Source organism: Podarcis liolepis (genome assembly GCF_965112155.1).
Source record: "Podarcis liolepis genome assembly, chromosome: 9".
Taxonomy (NCBI): domain Eukaryota; kingdom Metazoa; phylum Chordata; class Lepidosauria; order Squamata; family Lacertidae; genus Podarcis; species Podarcis liolepis.
In genome coordinates, this window is record NC_139564.1 from 68,625,621 (window position 1) to 68,644,788 (window position 19,168).

Here is a 19,168-nt window from a genome sequence, read left to right on the forward strand (position 1 = left end):
AAGAAGCAGCAATTATAGCAGTTATCACCAATCTCCTTGCTGTCTTTTATCTGCAACTGTTACCAAGGCTTGATTGATGGGTAAAGACCCCTGGCTGCTATTTAATCTCATAGTAATTGTTTCAGAACTGCTACAAAGCACAGCTTGGAGGTGTTTGTTTTCTGAGGCAACCTTCCCAAGAGGATGTTGGTGAAGAGCTACTTTCCTTTAGACACGTTATAAATGCATATTCCAGGAACTTAATTTAAAAGCACAATGTATTCACAGTTCATGCTGCAGTTATGGGTATTTGCTATTTCTCATGAGCCCGAACAAATACTTACATTTAAAATACAGGGAGCCCTTTTTGTAGGATGATCTGTAACTGTACACCTTTTGTTCCCACCTTTGCCACCAGGTGTACAATTATTAAAGTGATGCATCTAATCCTGAGTTCTGTTTATTGTGCCTGCAGGATGTTCATGTTTCCAAGCATGTATGTCTCATCCGTAGTGATGTATGGAAGTGAGAGCTGGACCATAAAGGAGGCTGATCGCCGAAGAATTGATGCTTTTGAATTATGGTGCTGGAGGAGACTCTTGAGAGTCTCATGGACTGCAAGAAGATCAAACCTCTCCATTCTGAAGGAAATCAGCCCTGAGTGCTCACTGGATGGACAGATCATGAAGCTGAGGCTCCAATACTTTGGCCACCTCATGAGAAGAGAAGACTCCCTGGAAAAGACCCTGATGTTGGGAAAGATGGAGGGCACAAGGAGAAGGGGACGACAGAGGATGAGATAGTTGGACAGTGTTCTCGAAGCTACCAACATGAGTTTGACCAAACTGCAGGAGGCAGTGGAAGACAGAAGTGCCTGGCGTGCTCTGGTCCATGGGGTCACGAAGAGTCGGAGACGACTAAACAACTAAACAACAACAACAACAACAACATGTCTCATCCACACAATACATATTAGGTGTAACTTAAATTTTAGCTGTACCCCTAAAAGACACCAATCAATCAATAAACCTTTATTAGCATACAGAGAAGACAGGAATATATGAATTGAAATATAAAATGGTGTCTGTTCACAGGAGTTGTTGTTCTGAGATGAAACTATACAGGCCTAATAAGGGTTAACAGTACCACTCAAGTCTTATGATGATGTAGTTTCACGGTGTTGCTCATATATTCTGCTACTTTCTCCAAACTATCATGCCTGCAGCTATTCAATAAAATGGAAACCCTGTAGGAGTCAGAACAATTTAGCCTCTCCTTCAGCATGTGGCTCAAACATTTGTTGCAGATTACTTCATAAAATGGACAGTAGAAGAGGACAGGGGCAATGGTCTTGACCTGTCCTACACCTCAAGGACAATACCTATCATAATTAGGAACCTTTGAAAACCTTCCCTAAAAGACATAATATGTGATACAGCTCTGAGAACCAGTTCAAACGCCTTCTAACATTAGATGCATTTGAAGAGTTTAAATTAATGTACCTGTTAGTGAGCATGTGAAACAGGAAGGGTAGATTTAAAGCAACATTTACCTTAGGGCACGTGGCTGGTATTGCAGCTCTGCCTAAGACCTTTGCCCTCTCTGGTAACATTTGCTTTCGGGTCATGGTGCACACTCCTCTGCCCCAATAAGTGAGGCTTTAGGGGTGTTCAGAAGAACCCCCAGCCCACATACATTTGTAGTACAGTGAGTCCACATCTGCTAGCCCGATGTTTTCACTGGTCTCCTAGTTCCACCTCCAGTGTGCACATGATCAGTGTGAGCTTAGAAAGAGGAACCCTTTGTGTGTACAACTGCTGATACATAGACTATCTAAGCTATTGGAAAACCTGGGCAATTGAGATTCTGTCCCTGGGCTAGATGCAAAGATGTCCCTTAAGGTGAGAAAAAGGGACAGGATTCTTCATAACAATTGTTATAAATATAATCAAGATAGTCAAAGCAATGAATTCTCCCCTTGGTACTACATTCTGTCTCCACTCCCTGGTTTCATACTATGTTTAAAATATTCTGGTCATGTGTAAAATAGAAAAAGTTTCTCTTGGTCTGTGAGTCAATATCTCTTTTATAAATCAGTTGTTACGAATTACATGAGTTTATTATATTTATAGCCTGTAGTCGCAATAAAAAACCTTTAGTTTAGTTCACTGGATTTCAGCTAAAAACATGGCTTTGTAAATGCTCCAGCAAGTAACAGGAGAAACTGGTAAATTATATTTTAGGAACTAATCATATTGCATGTGCATAATGTTTATGTATATCTCGTGGTTGATACCAAGGCTACTGACTATGCGAGCTCAAGCATCAGAGACTGCTTCAAGCATGAGAATTAGAATTTTAAACAGCAGTTTCAGTGATTGGCAGGTGCCATGAAGACCTGCCAATAAATTATGGCCAGACCTGATATAAATTCTAGGAGTCTGGCCTTCTAGCCTTGCCTGGTCATCCAAGCAGTACTATTTGCTGGTGACAGTATCAACTGGGCTTGTTTCTCATTAAGCATATTTGTGCTTCGGAGGTAAGTGTACTCATTCATTAAACCATGCATAATATATGTAAACACATCTAAGTATTTAGTCTTTATATGAAAGTCTGTTTATTTACTGAGCCAAACTGATCGGGAAAACAGGGCAAGATTATGGAATCTTCACTTAAAAGGCTTGAAAGATGGAACGCAAAGAGCCTGCTGCAGTCTGAGACAAAATAATAATAATAATAATAATAATAATAATAATAATAATAATAATAAACAATTCTTCTTAGCTTATGCTAAGAATGCTATAAAAGAGGAAATAATGAAGGCAACATGAATCAAGGGACAAATTATATCTGAAGAAAAGCAGATGATGTTCTTTTAAGACATAAACATTTAAACCAGCTGCAGACCTAATCAGAGAAGCTTTAGTCAGCAGGGGTCGGCAACCTTTTTCAGCCGTGGGCCAGTCCACTGTCCCTCAGACCATGTGGTGGGCCGGAGTATTTTTTTTTTGGGGGGGGAATGAATTCCTGTGCCCCACAAATAATCCAGAGATGCATTTTAAATAAAAGGACACATTCTACTAATGTAAAAACACACTGATTCCCAGACCGTCCGCGGGCCGGATTGAGAAGGTGAATGGGCCACACCCGGCCCCCAGGCCTTAGGTTGCCTACCCCTGCTTTAGTAAAAAACAGATGGGCACCCTCCTTTTCCTTGATATTAGACATGGGTGGTGTGCAATACAAAGCAACAAACAGCAAAGACACAACCCATATTTTGACCCTGCTGAAATTGCCCATTACATGGGAGCAAGAAAAAACTGAAAGAGAAGGGGAAACCCTTATAAAGGGAAGAAAACAAAAATGTCATAAATCAAAAATTGGACAAAGCCCTATAGAATCTGGCACAACTGGAGTAACTAGATCAACTACAGCCTGAAAGAAATGAGTGACTAATAAGTGATTAATATTAATGAGATGGGGAGCATGGCTTGTCTAGAAGCCTAATGGTTAGTTGAATACCACAGGTCACTCCAAGAGACACGAGACTTCCAATTGCCCAAATCTGATTTAAGAAACTTGCTCCCCTGAGAGGTAATGCAGCATAGTCTATGTGGGTTGAAAAGTAAGCTCATTAAGCTTGATTTATCAGCAAAACCCGCTGAGGTATCAGGTAAGGCCTCTGCTACTGATTTGGCATGGAGCAGTTCTCACTCACAAAGGGGCATGTAATGACTGAAATTGGCAAATCTAGAAAGTCCAATTAATACATAAATAAAATACGAAGAGCTCTACAAGCTTTGGAATGTAAATTGGAAGCTCTCCAAATTTGTTCACTTCTGGTACTATGGTATATGTGGCAGGGGGAGAGCAACAATGGCTGGTCATATAGTCTGATAACACTCCTCAGTCAAAATCAGAAACTTCTCTCACTCACTCTATCAGCTAGACTTAGTAATATAATAACATCAATCATACATAAAGACCAGATTAATGCCCAATTGGCACAGCGGAGACCCAACCTTATCCTTAGAGGGCTAAAGGCCTTTGACTGCGTAGAGTGGGGATATTTGGTTGAATTACTGAAGTGTTATAATTTGGGAGGATATAGTAAAATGAGTTCAACAGAACGATGCAACTGGATGAAAAAATTCACAAGAGGTAAAGCCCATACAAATACAACAAGGCTCCAAACTAGGATGCACAAGGTCTCCGTTGCTTGTTGCCCTCTCCCTGGAACCCCTGTTTTTTTGCTCTTATTCCATTGCCACAGGGATGTCAGGTAGAGGGTGAAGAAGCAGGTACCACATCTATATGTGAACAGCATAACAATGATGTTAGGAAAACCAAGGGATTCAGTATCAGTATTCATACTGGTGTTCTCGAGATATTCTATGAACTACCATTAGACTGCTATGCAGATATTCTGGTCTTGTTTACATAGTAATATTAACTAGGAAGATACAAATATTCATTAACCTGTACCATTGACATGTTACAAGGGGGTCAGGGTAGGGGCTATACCACATCACGTTTGGTTAAAATTATGCATTTGGATTTTTTTGTCTATATAGCAATAAAAACCGTATTTTAAAAAGAAAGAAAAAACTAGGAATAGCTGTGGATCCTTGTTGACCATGTACTTTGTGACAAGCAAAGGTTTGCTGCTCTGTAACATGTGAAATGGGACGTGGGCGGTGCTGTGGGTTAAACCACAGAGCCTAGGACTTGCCGATCAGTAGATCAGCAGTTCGAATCCCTGCAACTTGGTGAGCTCCCATTGCTCGGTCCCTGCTCCTGCCAACCTCGCAGTTCGAAAGCATGTCAAAGTGCAAGTAGATAAATAGGTACTGCTCTGGCGGGAAGGTAAATGGCATTTCCGTACGCTGCTCTGGTTCGCCAGAAGCAGCTTAGTCATGTTGGCCACATGACCCGGAAGCTGTACACGGCTCCCTCAGCCAATAAAGCGAGATGAGCACTGCAACCCCAGAGTTGGTCACGACTGGACCTAATGGTCAGGGGTCCCTTTACCTTTTTTAACATGTGAAATGACCTTAAATCGTGCCCTCCATTAAGACTTTTTCTAAGCTGTATGGACTTGGACAAGCATATTGATAACAGTACCCTGTAAGATTTGCTTTTTTTCTTCTCTTGAAACAAGATCTCCTCACACAAAACCTATATACTCTCAGAATCCCCATAGGAACTGAAACTTTTTTTAATGCTCCAACAGGTGGTATAGCTGCCCTGGTCTCTGGCTTAGCTTGGTTTACCTCTATGAGCATATAATAGTTTATGATAAAACAAGGGCATTGGAATTTGAGGTATGGACTATTACTCCTCTTTGACAAGAGGTAACAGCATCTTCTAAGGAAGAATATTTGGTAGTATTCATCCACTGCTTTGTCAAAATAAAATAAAATAAAATTGCAGTGTGAACTGTTGCATAAAAGAACTGCTTTAAACTGAATAAAACTCCAAGGCGTATTTTTTGTTTGTTTGTTTTTAAGAGTTAGACATCTGGCATACCTAGAAATTTGTTTTGTTGATTAATAACTGCTATGGGACACAACCATTTTGCACAGGGTTTTTTCTTGCCACAAAGGCTGAAAAATGCTTTAATATAAATTCAAAAGAGCACCCCTTGATCTGCACAGATGATTTACATCATAATATTGTAGGTGAATGTATTGGTTTGAAATTCTGAATTATTGCAGTTTGTTTCAAATGCCGAATAATTTATGCAGGAATAGTTGTATAATTAATTCAAAATATCATTATTACTTAAGTGAATCATCTAATGTACAAACAACAGAATAATTGGCTATTTAACAGCACTTAACATTCCGGCATTCATTCAAGTTGTTTTTTGCCCTCCTAAAAGGAGCATTTATAAATCAAATCTGTATTATTTAAAATGTAAAAAATGACAATTCCTGCGAAGTAGTACTTTATGCCATAGTACAGTTGCTGGTGGCATATAAATAATATGTTTGTACTATGGGCAGCAATTTTCCATTTTCCATTCCTCGCTCTCCCGCCTCAAAAAAATGATGATTAGTTGGTTTTTGTGGTTTAGCTAAATGAAAAAAGTGCTTATAAATGAAAGTGGATTCAGTTCAACAAACTTTCACAGGTGGATGCCGGATCTTAGTGGATAAAAAATGATTCTTTAGATGTCCCTGAAACACAAATACACCAATTTTGCTCCTAGAGCTGCTGGATTTATCAATCTTGTGAGAGAGAAGACATTGTGAAGTGTGACAGCCTCTGTTCATTCAGTTTTTCTAATGCATGCAACTATCAGTTCTGGGAATCTGGAGGTAGAAATGTTTCAGAAACCTATCCATTACATTTAGGCAGTGCATCATCCAATGGAGCAAAACAATGCAAGCTGAAATTCATGTTCTCTCTCTCCAATCACAACATTGCTATTTTGACACCTGTATTATGCCTTGACGAAGACTATTCAGAAACTCAATTTAAAATGTAAACACATACTGACTTCTGCAACCTATCTTGGGGGCCCTCAGGTGTAGCCCTTTCAATTCTCCTCGTATCTTGGGAAAGGTGAAGTATGGCCTCTGACCTCCTTGGGTGCTCCATGCAATCTGAGGATGGTGGCATTTGTGGGGAGCCACAGACCACAGAAGGCTGATCGCCGAAGAATTGATGCTTTTGAATTATGGTGCTGGAGGAGACTCTTGAGAGTCCCATGGACTGCAAGAAGATCAAACCTAACCATTCTGAAGGAAATCAGCCCTGAGTGCTCACTGGAAGCACAGATCCTGAAGCTGAGGCTCCAATACTTGGGCCACCTCATGAGAAGAGAAGACTCCCTGAAAAAGACCCTGATGTTGGGAAAGATGGAGGGCACAAGGAGAAGGGGATGACAGAGGAGTCAGACACGACTAAACAACAACACAGATCATTTGCTGCTGGCTAGTGGCCAACTTTACCACTGCCTGGAGTCGGCACTACAACTGGCATTCACCTTATGGCTACACAGAGGAAGGGAAGAGCAAACAATTCCCAAGTCAAGAGCCTAAGGACAAAGGGTTGCTAGGAGGTTGTAGTACTGTGCTGGGCCTGGGGGTAACCCGTGAAACATGGTCCAGGTCCGATCCATAATTCGAAGGTTCCACTGGGAGTCAGTCTGACAGGGCCACGGCAGGACACCAGGCAAGGTCAGGTACAGGGTCTCAGGCAGGATCTAGCATACAGCAATGTTGCTCCCACAACCTGGGGCAAGGCCTGACAACCTATTACCTCTGTTGGGGTAGCAGCCGGTCCTGATCCCCCGGCGACTCACTTCCCTGTTTCACCTGAAGGCGAGCACTCCTCCTGCAAGTACTCAGGTCTCTCCTCCTCTCAGACCTTAGTCTCTGCAGCTCGGGAGACGTCGGTGGGTTTCTAGACCCAGAGGCCGCCTCAGCCTCCCCTGACCAAACCGGCAGTGGAGCAGCTGTAAGTGATGGCCCAGCTGAAGGCAACGAGGTAATCCCCGCATCTGGAGCCAGGGCAGGCTCAGGCCCCTGACTCAACCCAGCTGGTGCTTGTTGCAGGGGAACCTGTGCAGACTGGGACCCTTCAGGATCAGGCCCCAGACTTCGCTCAGATGATGCCTGAGGCAAAGGATCCGGTGTGGACTGAGTCCGAGTCCTAGGCCATCACAGGCATTCACCCCCACCCAAGGGTATCAGCCTGGTCCCTGCTGGATTTAAATACTTCTTTAAGTTTTCTGGCATTATCAGCATGAGATCCCACACCCTCGTTCCTGTGTGTGTCTAGTCTAGTCAAAAGTTGCGTGCACTTTAAAACACATTTCCCTCAAGGATTCTGGGTTTACCCCTCACAGAGTTAGAATTCCCCAAACTCTTAAGAAACTACAGCATCCAGGATGCTTTGTGGGGGGGGGGGAGAGAATGCGATTTGAATGTGCTTTAAAGGTATAATGTGTATATAGACCAAGCAACCCAACCTTCGGCTCTCCAGATGTTTTGGACTACAATTCCCATCATCCCTGACCACTGGTCCTGGTAGCTAGGAAACATGGGAGTTGTAGGCCAAAACATCTGGAGGGCCGCAGGTTGGGGGTGCCTGATATAGCCTAAGCGTGTGTATTGGTTGTTTTGTTAAACATACAAATAATAAAGAATAAAACATACAAAAAAGTAGAGACATCACCTTGCCTACAAAGGTCCATATAGTTAAAGCTATGGTTTTCCCAGTAGTGATGTATGGAAGTGAGAGCTGGACCATAAAGAAGGCTGATGGCCGAAGAATTGATGCTTCTGAATTCTGGTGCTGGAGGAGACTCTTGAGAGTCCCATGGACTACAAGAGGATCAAACCTATCCATTCTGAAGGAAATCAGCCCTGAGTGCTCACTGGAAGGACAGATCCTGAAGCTGAGGCTCCAATACTTTGGCCACCTCATGAGAAGAGAAGACTCCCTGGAAAAGACCCTGATGTTGGGAAAGATGGAGGGCACAAGGAGAAGGGGACGACAGAAGACGAGATGGTTGGACAGTGTTCTCAAAGCTACCAGCATGAGTTTGACCAAACTGTGGGAGGCAGTGGAAGACAGGAGTGCCTGGCATGCTCTGGTCCATGGGGTCACGAAGAGTCGGACATGACTAAACGACTAAACAACAACACTCTGTTTTACAGCAACGCGCCAGGATCAAAGTAGCATTAAAAAACTAAAACTTTCAAACCACACTGAGTTCTTGGGGTTTTTTTTGCACAGGTACGCCAGATGAGAGGTGTTGGAGAGAAACTTTGTAAGGAAAAGAAAAGTGTTTGGAAGGAATGTAAAATGAAACTTGTGTTCCTAAGTATTCATAATTAAATAAAAGCCACACTTTCCATAGGAAAGAGCTCTCTCTCTGTGTGTTTTAAGGGTATGTGGTTGTTTAAGAGTCTGTCCTTCCCATTACCAGAATGTGTCCCTGTGGGGAAATGTGTGGTCCTTGGTGCAAAAATCTTCCTCACTCCTGTGTTACAGTGTCCTCAGCATTGAGTACTATCAACCTACAGATGTATCATCTGGGAATTACCAGCATGAATCTATCTGGAAAATTCTAGTGTTGTCTCATCAACAATATAGTTGAAGGAAAGAGCAAATTAATACCTTCCACTCTCTCTCACCTTGAAATCCATTCTTTGCCACAGTTAGCAGAGATTTATGCCCTATTTTTATTATTATTAAAAATTAACTTTAATAGGGCAAAAGCTGTGAAATTATCAGTAGGCTCATTTTCCCACAGAAACATACAGTGCAATACAGTAATATTTTTCTAAGAATAGTTTTCAGTCAAACACTCTCACCCCCTGGTAACTTTCTATTATAGAAAGGTTTGCTGTTAATGAGCTGTTGCTTTGAGACATCAACATTATTTTAAAAAATACTATTGATACTATTGAAGTAGTTTAGGACAAATTCCAGACAACTTGAAAGGTTGTTGGAAGAACCCGAGAATCGTCAGAGGTGCCAGGGGCAACTAATCCTTCAATTAAAATTCCTTCCAATTAAAAATTTCATTTTTCTATCATTCCATCCCCAAACGGAGTTCAGATGATATACACTGTGTTATTCTATTTTACCTCACAGCTCTTAGAACTAGCTTGGGCTGAGCCCAAAGGTGAGCTCATGGCTAAAATCAGGCGAACTGAGCCACTCCACTGACTTCACTACACTTTGCTCTGGAATACGTAACATTTGGTAGTGGAACCAAATGTTCCACTATTTACCTCCCAATTGTTCCCCATGGAAACTTCATGAATTTGCTCCTTGGATGATAGCACTAGAACTTGCGGTTTCCATCACTGGCTGTTTGCTAAGTACACAGAATTAATTGGTAGTTGATGTTGGATGTTTTCCCCACACTGCCTACATCATATTTCTATTTGCATGATATACAGGAAAACTGAATAAAGACATTTCAACAAAGGAACCTCTACTGGATAAATTTTGCTGAATAAACTGTAAAAAATACCAGAAATAATACAGAGCCTTTGCTTCTAAAACAAGAGATATTTCTGTATTTCTACCACTTGTAGAAACCTCACATTTCCTCCTCTGCAGGATGGTGAGATCCTGCACCGGGCTAGTGTGAATCTAGCACATGTCAAATCAGATTGTTTTCCCCACCTCCCCCAAAGTTTGTGAGTGTCCATTAATTTGCAATTTGTGGTATAGTGGCTGTTTGAGCCAATTTTGGGTGTGTGTGTGTAAATCTGGAGCTTACCTTCTGCATCTTTGGTCAACTGTAGATGTAATTGTGAGAATCAGTATATTTATTTTTTCATTGTTTGCACCAATGACTGGTTGACAATCTGGTTTGAGAATAATTTCACAGCTGTAGCTGTAGGCATGCTCCTAACATACCATCCTATTCTTGTGTTGCTCTAACCAACAAATGACAAAGTTATGAGCATGTTTCGTGTGTGTGTGTGTGTGTATCACTTGGTATTCCAGAAGTCTAACCCTGTGGGAGACTAGGAGAATAGAAGGTGCTATTTGTGCCAGTCTGAGCTGGGGTGAACCTGGTTATTGTGATTAACTTTTATCTGAAACTGCTAATTGCTGTCATGGGCAATATCACTGTGCATGACTGAGAAGTTTCTCAGTCTAATGTCAAGTCTGACAGAAACCATAATTAAAAAGCATAGAGCAATGCCTGTCCTACAACCTTTGAAGAAAGTGGAATGATGCTCAAACATGTTCCACACAAATGAAAATATTGAGGATCCATTTTGGATTTTCACAAATGCTGGATTTTGTTTTTCTGGTAGAAGAAAAAGCAGTTTTTTGAGTACAGTATTTTGGAATAGCAGCTGAATAATGATGACATCAGGGACGCAGGTGGCACTGTGGGTTAAACCACAGAGCCTAGGACTTGCCAATCAGAAGGTCGGCGGTTCAAATCCCCATGATGGGGTGAGCGCCCGTTGCTCGGTCCCTGCTCCTGCCAACCTAGCAGTTCGAAACCACGTCAGAAGTACAAGTAGATAAATAGGTATCACTCCAGCGGGAAGGTAAATGGCGTTTCTGTGCGCTGCTCTGGTTCGCCAGAAGCGGCTTAGTCATGCTGGCGACATAACCTGGAAGCTGTACGCCGGCTCCCTTGGCCAATAAAGCGAGATGAGCGCCGCAACCCCAGAGTCGGCCACGACTGGACCTAATGGTCAGGGGTCCCTTTACCTTTAATGATGATATCATGTGGAAGAATGCCAAAATATTTAAAACAAAAAAAGCAACTATACTAAATATAAAAGGTGAATGTGGAAAGGCCCACAGACAGCAAATGGATGTAAGAATGGGGGCAGGGAATGGTGAAGAAAGAGCTGTGAATGGAGGGGGCCCCTCTTTCCATCATTTGGACACCCTGGGAAACTCAACAAACCTGCTGGAACTGGGTGTGGAAAGTGAAGCTGAACAGGACACAGTTGTGGGCAGCCTGAGAAAGTACCACTCACCTTGGGCCTGCCCATAAAAAGTAAGTCTAGAGTTAGACTAGGGTGATGTCTGATGTTTCCAGGAAGTCTTCTCATTGTGAGAATTTTGTGGGTGAGCTAAGATCCTGGGTCAGAATCTGGAGGCTGAAAGGGAGGGTGTGTCAGAAGGAAAATTCATATATGTGTATATGCCCATGTGTAACTTTGTATTAATGTAACATTTTTATATGGAACTGCGTATTTTTGTAATATTTTGTTTAAGTTGTCTGTTGGGGCTTCAGTTTCTGTATACCACTTCAATATATTTTTAATAAATTAAGCAGTATAAAAATTAAATAATAATATTTGCATGCATGGGCGAGTAAAAAATTGCCGTGCAAAGTAGCTACCATTTGTATTTCTATACCTTCAGATACATTATTTTACGAGTCAATATTGAATCTGACGGTTTAATATGCTTATATGGAATCCAAACTACAGTGGTACCTCGGGTTAAGAACTTAATTTGTTCTGGAGGTCAGTTCTTAACCAGAAACTGTTCTTAACCTGAGGTACCACTTTAGTTAATGGGGCCTCCCGCTGCTGCTGCGCGATTTCTGTTCTAATCCTGAAGCAAAGTTCTTAACCAGAGGTACTATTTCTGGGTTAGCGGAGTTGTAACCTGAAGTGTCTGTAACTCCCCCCATCTCCAGAATTCCCTGCTTTTCTCCATTCTTATTCCCTTCACTGCGCTGCTAGAATGCTGTGCTCAGCTATCATCTCCTCCATCTTTCCTGCACAATAAACACAATTTGGGATTGCTGACTTCCCCCCAGCAGGAATATGGTTAACACGCTCCCTTGCACTCAACACTTTCTGTAATCAATTCACACTACAAGCTGAGGTCAGAGAGGCAGAAGGCTAACTTAGCAGAAGCCATTGGCCCACCTTCCGACTTCAAAGGGGGTGAAATGCATGCTAAGTACTCATTAGCACACCAAAGGTCTTGGCTATGGCCAGTTATGTTGTGGCTTCAGCTCCAGGATATAAAACAGCTTGATTCATCAGGCGTATCATAAAATATATGCACAGAATTAGGGACTCCCCCCCTGCCCACCCAGGTTTTATTGTTGCTTTGTGCCCAATTCGAGGCTATTTTTTTCTATTTTCATGAGAGCATTTATCTTTATTTCCTGCTGAGCAGCAGGGCTAGGCAATATATCATCCAAAACAAGTTTGAAGTCCATATTGTTATATCGGTTTCATAATTTTTGACCTGGCAATATATTATTCTTATCTTATTAGAATTTATATTCCGCCCTATACCCGGAGGTCTCAGGGCGGTTCACATAAAAGGTCACAATATATAAAATCAAAGTAAAAACAATAACTCCCCACCAAAAAAGAGCCGCATTTTAAAAGGGCCGATCAGGTCAAACAAAGGCCTGGTTAAAAAGGAAGGCTTTTGCCTGGCGCCTAAAGGTGTATAATGTATAATGAAGGTGTATAATGAAGGCACCAGGTGAAGTTCCATGGGGAGAGCTTTCCACAGATGGGGAGCCACTACAGAGAAGGCCCCGTTCTCGTGTTGCCACCCTCTGGGCCTCTCAAGAAGGAGGCACATGAAGGAGGGCCTTGGAAGATAATCTCAGGGTTCGGGTAGCTTCAAATGGGAGGTCCTTGAGGTATTGCAGTCCTGAGCCGTTTAAGGCGTTATAGGTCAAAACCAGCACTTTGAATTGGGCCCAGAAACTAAATGGTATATCGTGAAACATGATGTGTGTGTGTGTGTGTGTGTGTGTGTGTGTGTGTGTGTGTGCTAAGCAAAAATCACGATGCAGGAAAAAACGTGAAGCCAGCCAATGCCTCCACATAGCTCCATCCTTATTTCAGACATCGTGATATATCAGTATATCACGATGTTTAGCGGGTGATATATCACGATATTGAAAATCAGATGTTGCCCAGTCCTACTTGAACAGACTGTATGTGGCTGGAGAGCGGGGAGAGAAATATGCCAGGCTCTTCCATTTCATGCCTGTTCTTTGGTCACTCACTGGGTTTCCACTGTTTGCACATTGGTGAGGAGAGGGAGCAATGGATTATAGCCACTATCCATTTTTTTCTATAGAATGAAAAATACTGCAGAGGTCATGGAGTCTGCTATTACTGCTACTGCTGTTATTAATTCAATTTCTTACCCGCCCCTCACCACAAAGTCCTGATGCAGGTTTAAACAATGTTAAAACACAGTATTAAAAACAGTTTAAAATAAATTACAAGAGTCACAAGAGTAAAGCGGGTCTTAATATATGTGTTTGTGCGTTGTGAAAGGCCAAGGTAAAGAGGTGTATCTTCAGCATATACAGGTTTTTTGAGGCGGTATGTAGTCGTAAGCCATGGTACGCTGTACCACCACCTCTTTTCACCTCTTCCTCCACTGCTGCTGTTTCCCTGAAGGTGTTTTGGTGGGTCTACCTCTACCACAAAGTGGCGTGGCTAGATCAACCAACTCCCCCCCCCTCCTTTCCGCAGCTAGCAAGACACTCTAAAGATAAAGGGTAAAGGGACCCCTGACCATTAGGTCCAGTCGTGACTGACTCTGGGGTTGCGGCACTCATCTCGCTTTATTGGCCGAGGGAGCCAGTGTACAGCTTCTGGGTCATGTGGTCAGCATGACTAAGCCGCTTCTGGCAAACCAGAGCAGCGCACGGAGATGCCTTTACCTTCCCACCAGAGCAGTACCTATTTATCTACTTGCACTTTGACGTGCTTTCGAACTGCTAGGTGGGCAGGAGCAGGGACCGAGCAACAGGAGCTCACCCTGTCACGGGGATTCGAACCACCGACCTTCTGATCGGCAAGTCCTAGGCTCTGTGGTTTAACCCACAATGCCACCCGCATCCCTGCAAGACACTCTAGCCACACCATTTTGTGGTAGAGGCGGACTGCTTTGCTCTACCACAAAGTGGCGGAGCAGATCGGCTTGCATGCCAAGAAAACAGTCGTCCTAGCTGCACCACTCTGTGGTAGACCCATTTTGGTGGGTCACACCAAAATGCCTCCGGGGGGGGCAGGAAGCGGTGGTGGCGGATGAGGAGGCAGGGAAGGGAGAGGGAGGGGTGTGTACTGCCACTGAGCATATGACAACTACATAACAGTGATGGAAGATGCACTTCTGTGGGGAGGAATTATACAGTCTAGGGGCTGCCAAAAATAATGTCCCTTCCAGACTGTCCCCTGATTCCTGCCCCACAAATAATATTGATTGATCTTATCTGGCATGAGATATTGCCAGACAATTAAGCGGGATCACGAGTATTTTTTCAGGGTGGCTATAAAGCATAGACTTTAGTAGCAGGATGATGCTCTTGCCACTGTCAGAAATTCACACCACTTTCAGATTAACTACTGAGATATGGAACAAGCTTTGAAATAAACAAAGTATTCTGGAGTCACTTTTGCACTGATTATGCACATTACTACTGACAACAAAGCAAAACCCCTACTATACAAAGGGAAACTTCAGAGAGAACACAGATTTTAGACATTTGTTGCATGGTTACAGCCTCTGCATCTTCTAATAAAATGAACCGGGGTTGCTTGGGAAAGAGTTTTAATCACTATGAAATCAAATTGTTTTGGTTTCCCACAACACAGAGAAATTGTTGTTGCTGCTGCTGCTTTTATTTATGAATCACTTCTCTTGACACATCTCAAAGCAATCTGCAGCATATATAAAACAGTTACACATATCTAAACTATGAATAAATTAGAGTTGTGTATAATATTCATTTTAGGACCAAATTTAAACAAAAAATTATGGAGAAAATATTGCAAATTACGAATACAAACAGTAGCACCTAGTTATTTGCCGGTGGTTAAAAAGCTTCCTGCTGAATCCAATGAGAAGTTCCACTTAAACATATAATGCCCCTATACACTGAAATTCTCCCAACAGAAAATATAAGTCAATACAAATGCAAGCTATTGTATTATTTTCCACTGCAAAAACTCATATTGCAACCAGGACTTTGGCATAGCTTGAAATATTGATCGACACAGAGTAATTCGTAAACCTATATATCTGCTGTGCTGAAATGATAAAGTAGTGGAATGCATACAAAGTGGTTTTTATAAGTTGTTTGCTCATGAAAGAAATGAATTTTATCATTAACATGGAATCAGGAAAGTACCTGATTCATTTATTTAAGCCAATGTGGAGAAAGTTAGTTCCAGTTCTGAAGTTTTCAACTGGGTTTAAAAGGTTGCTGCAATTGATGAATGAATACATATTTTAAAGGCAGCAAAATGCAGTACTTTAAAACTTCACTGATTATAAAGTGGATAATAATAATAATAATAATAATAATAATAATAATAATAATAATAATAATGTACAAACCACAAGTTCATAAATGATACGTTATTTGGCAAATGGCACCCACAGATTTTGCACCCAAAACAGCTAACGTACTTACACAGCCTCTTTTAGAACACCAGACACTCTCTACCTACAAACAGCACAAACCAGAGTGACCACTTTACCTTCTGTAAAATCAATCAGTCCGAGCAAATGCAGCAGCTTCAGAGACGCAAATATAATCACAACTATACCCACTGTTTGCAGTCCCTCGGACTCCCATTCCAAAGTCAACATTCTTCGAGCAAGCAAATCATTCCAGTCAGCTGCCAAGCCACTGTGCAATCTGAAGGGAAAGGGAGGATTTTGCCAGCACTTTGCTAACACACACATATGCACACACAAAAGTTGCCAGTGTGGTGGGGTGAACTGAGGAAACAAACTGACCACACAGGTGCAAGGAAGGGGTTAACTGAAGCCCCTTTCCTCATCTCGATGCTTCTTGATTTCAGTGCTCCCTCCCAGAGAGCTGAGTTGGACTTTCTTTACATGGCATTATATGCAGCGAGTGTTCCCACTTCAGAGCTGTTAGGAGGACAATTCCGTTTCGGATCTCAAGACTTTGCTGTGTCAGTTCCGTAAAAGCAACCCTTCCAGGGAACTTGCAAGAGACTGCATGCAGCAGCCGGCACCATTTGATCAAGGGCTCGCAGACTCGTGCCTCACAGTTCAGCACCGGCTGACAAGAACAGTGCTCCAGAGCTTCTCAAATGCGGCGTTAAGCACAGCAACTCTCATCTTTTTTCATTAGGGGGTTATCAGAATACTTTGATTGCTGGGTTTGAGTGAGCGTTTAGCTGCAGGGGCATTGCTGATCCTGTCTCTCTCTCTCTTCTTATCACTGCCTCTTCAAAGGCCCTTTCCCACACTCTGCACAATGCACAGAGGCAAGCTTTTCCTTGCATACCCTCAACAGGGAGCAATTGTCCTGTTTATCTCCTGGCACAGATCTTCCACCAGGGTGACCAAGGCATTTTCTCTCCCCCCCAAAATACCCCTTCTAGAAACCAGAACAGAAATGATCTAAATAGCTGGGATCTTTCAAGGAAATTTGGAACTGCTTCTCACCACGTGCTCAAAAGAGCTAACTGTATTAGCAGGGAAATCCCAGGAAACCCCTGGAGACCTGTTGCCAAGTCTGTGTAGAGAAAGCTGAACCAATGGTCTCACTCAGTAAAAGGCCACTTCCTATGTTTGTAAGGCCAAGTCCTTGAAGTATCAGGGAAGAAAATAATTCACTATACATTATATTGCAAGAAAAAAGCACACCAAGAACTCAGGCCAATGTAAGTTTCAACAGTGGGAGTGGTCCCTACTCACAAGTCAATAGTCAATAGTAACAAAAACTAATCCATTCAAAAGTATGTATTCTGAGAAGAATTGCAAACTCAAAGATTACAAATTCTAACAGAGATTACAAACTCTAACTCGTAAAGATATGTATAACACAATAATTCGTTACAAAGATTTTCTCTTTTTCACTCGACAGTAATGTTGATCCTTATAATTTATCAGCTTGCAGATGGAGAACTGGGGATTTCGCCTTTACAACCTGTAAAACTCCTCCAAAGAAAAAACAAGCCAAAATTTTGACCTACTTCCATCCCAAGGCTGCTGAAGCAAACAATCCAGGAAACCTCCATACTCACGAGTGGTCTGTTGACCATACCTGGATTGGAAGGGAGGAAAAAACTAACTTCGGGGGTGAGGGAGTGGACCTGGCAACAGAACTAAAACAAGCTGAGCTTGCCAAAGAGGGACCTCAAGAAAATTTAGAGCAGGAGCTATTCCTGGAAAACCTAGAAGCCACTGCAAACAAGTCTCCCCCTCCCCCCCTATCAGGAGAGAATTTAAGGTGTCCTTCCCCGATTGAGCCGACTGAAACAGACAAATGGCCAAACAGCTTAAGGCTACAGTACCTGGACAATTTTATCTTCTACTTGTCAGGGATGTTCGAAGAGTTACTCAAAACTCATTTCACACAGATAAGCAAAGAACTTGAGCCAATTAAAAATTTCCTCCTTACCTGCTTACCACCCTAACTGAATTGATTAAGAATCATGAGGTCACTTTCCCTCACACAACATCTGGGACTAGGACTAATGGAGGTGAAACCAAACCGGGACTCGATTACAAAACAAAAACAAAAACAATTCAGTGCAGGAGGGAGGGCCCCTTGCTCCCAAGAAACCGACCTTAAAGAGAAAATGCTCAGCACAAAAAATGAAGAAGACCAAAAATATCAAATTGAGAGGCCAAAAGGGAACGCCGACCTGGCGGACTAAAAAAATGAATTTCCAGAAGCTCTTTAAGCTGCTGGAGAATACAACAACAAAGAACTCTACTCCTACAACCCAAAAGAAAATCACAAACTCATGCATGCCAATAAAGCACTCTGAGGAAAAGCCCCACGCCCCAGCAGATCACACACCGCCCTCTAGTGGGGAAATAGGAAAACCAAAGGAAATTCTGGCTCCCATGCAACCAACCCTTCTCTTGACATCGCAAAGAAATCCCGTGTACCCTAACATAACAAGAAAGGATCAAGATAAAACAACACAGACTTGTTGGAAGCTAACGTTAAATAATCACAAACTTGCCTTCACAATGCTTTCCACAAATAGAGGACACCCATCATATGCTGAAAGAAAAGTAAATATTCCCGAAAAATCAAAATAGTCACCAGGGGCCTCGTGACAGCAGAAAATATCATCAAGGTAAAATTCCTCCCTCATGATACAGCCCAAAATAGGGCTATAGTGACTTTTAAGGACGGGCTCTCAACTAAACAGACTCTTTCAAATAAAGACAATTTCTTGAGGGCTGGCTTGCTTGTGCACCGTTTCTTTGAAAACATCGAAGACCCTTTACGACTTCTAGGAGCACATAGGCCAGTTAGACCGAAAACCAAAACCAGCACTGCAGAATCCAAGAGCGCCGGAAACGGTAAGCCGCTCTACCCAGAGGCTGGCAATCTTAAACATTCTGGCAGGCTGTTCAAAACCCCGCCCTCACCAAATAAGCTAGAAAAGGATTTCTCCTCAAAGGATGAACAACTCCTAACAACCTACCTTGAGCAGATCCTACTTTCCCAGGATGCACTAATTGAAAGACTTTCGACCATAAGGAAGTCACTTCCACCTCTAGCCCTGCCTCCTCCCATGAAATTTAATTACATCAATTGCAAACCAAAGCCTTTAACCAACGAGGAATGGACAACTTGTTGATATCTGTGTCCAGAAGAAACGGGCTCTCCTACACCCCCTCCAATAGCCCAGTCCGAATCGCAACAAGTTGAACTAGTGGTGCCAGTGCCGGGATTCGG

General features: G+C 42.5%; 1 protein-coding gene across 13 annotated transcripts in view; it reads right to left on the reverse strand.

The window, feature by feature from the left end:
• Positions 1–19,168, reverse strand: part of KCNIP4 (potassium voltage-gated channel interacting protein 4) — a 406,334-nt gene that overhangs the window by 91,093 nt on the left and 296,073 nt on the right. Inside the window, exon 1 of one of the 13 annotated variants that reach the window (XM_083460623.1) lies at positions 16,231–16,479. The exons of 10 other annotated variants lie outside the window; for them this stretch is intronic. Coding sequence is in view for 2 of the 3 variants with exons in the window: in XM_083460621.1 (XP_083316747.1) it covers positions 15,969–16,176 (208 nt within the window). In the remaining variant the exon portion in view is untranslated. Of the gene's footprint in view, positions 1–15,968; positions 16,195–16,230; positions 16,480–19,168 lie in introns of those variants that run through there. 2 more of the 13 variants (XM_083460621.1, XM_083460629.1) reach the window with 2 other exon arrangements.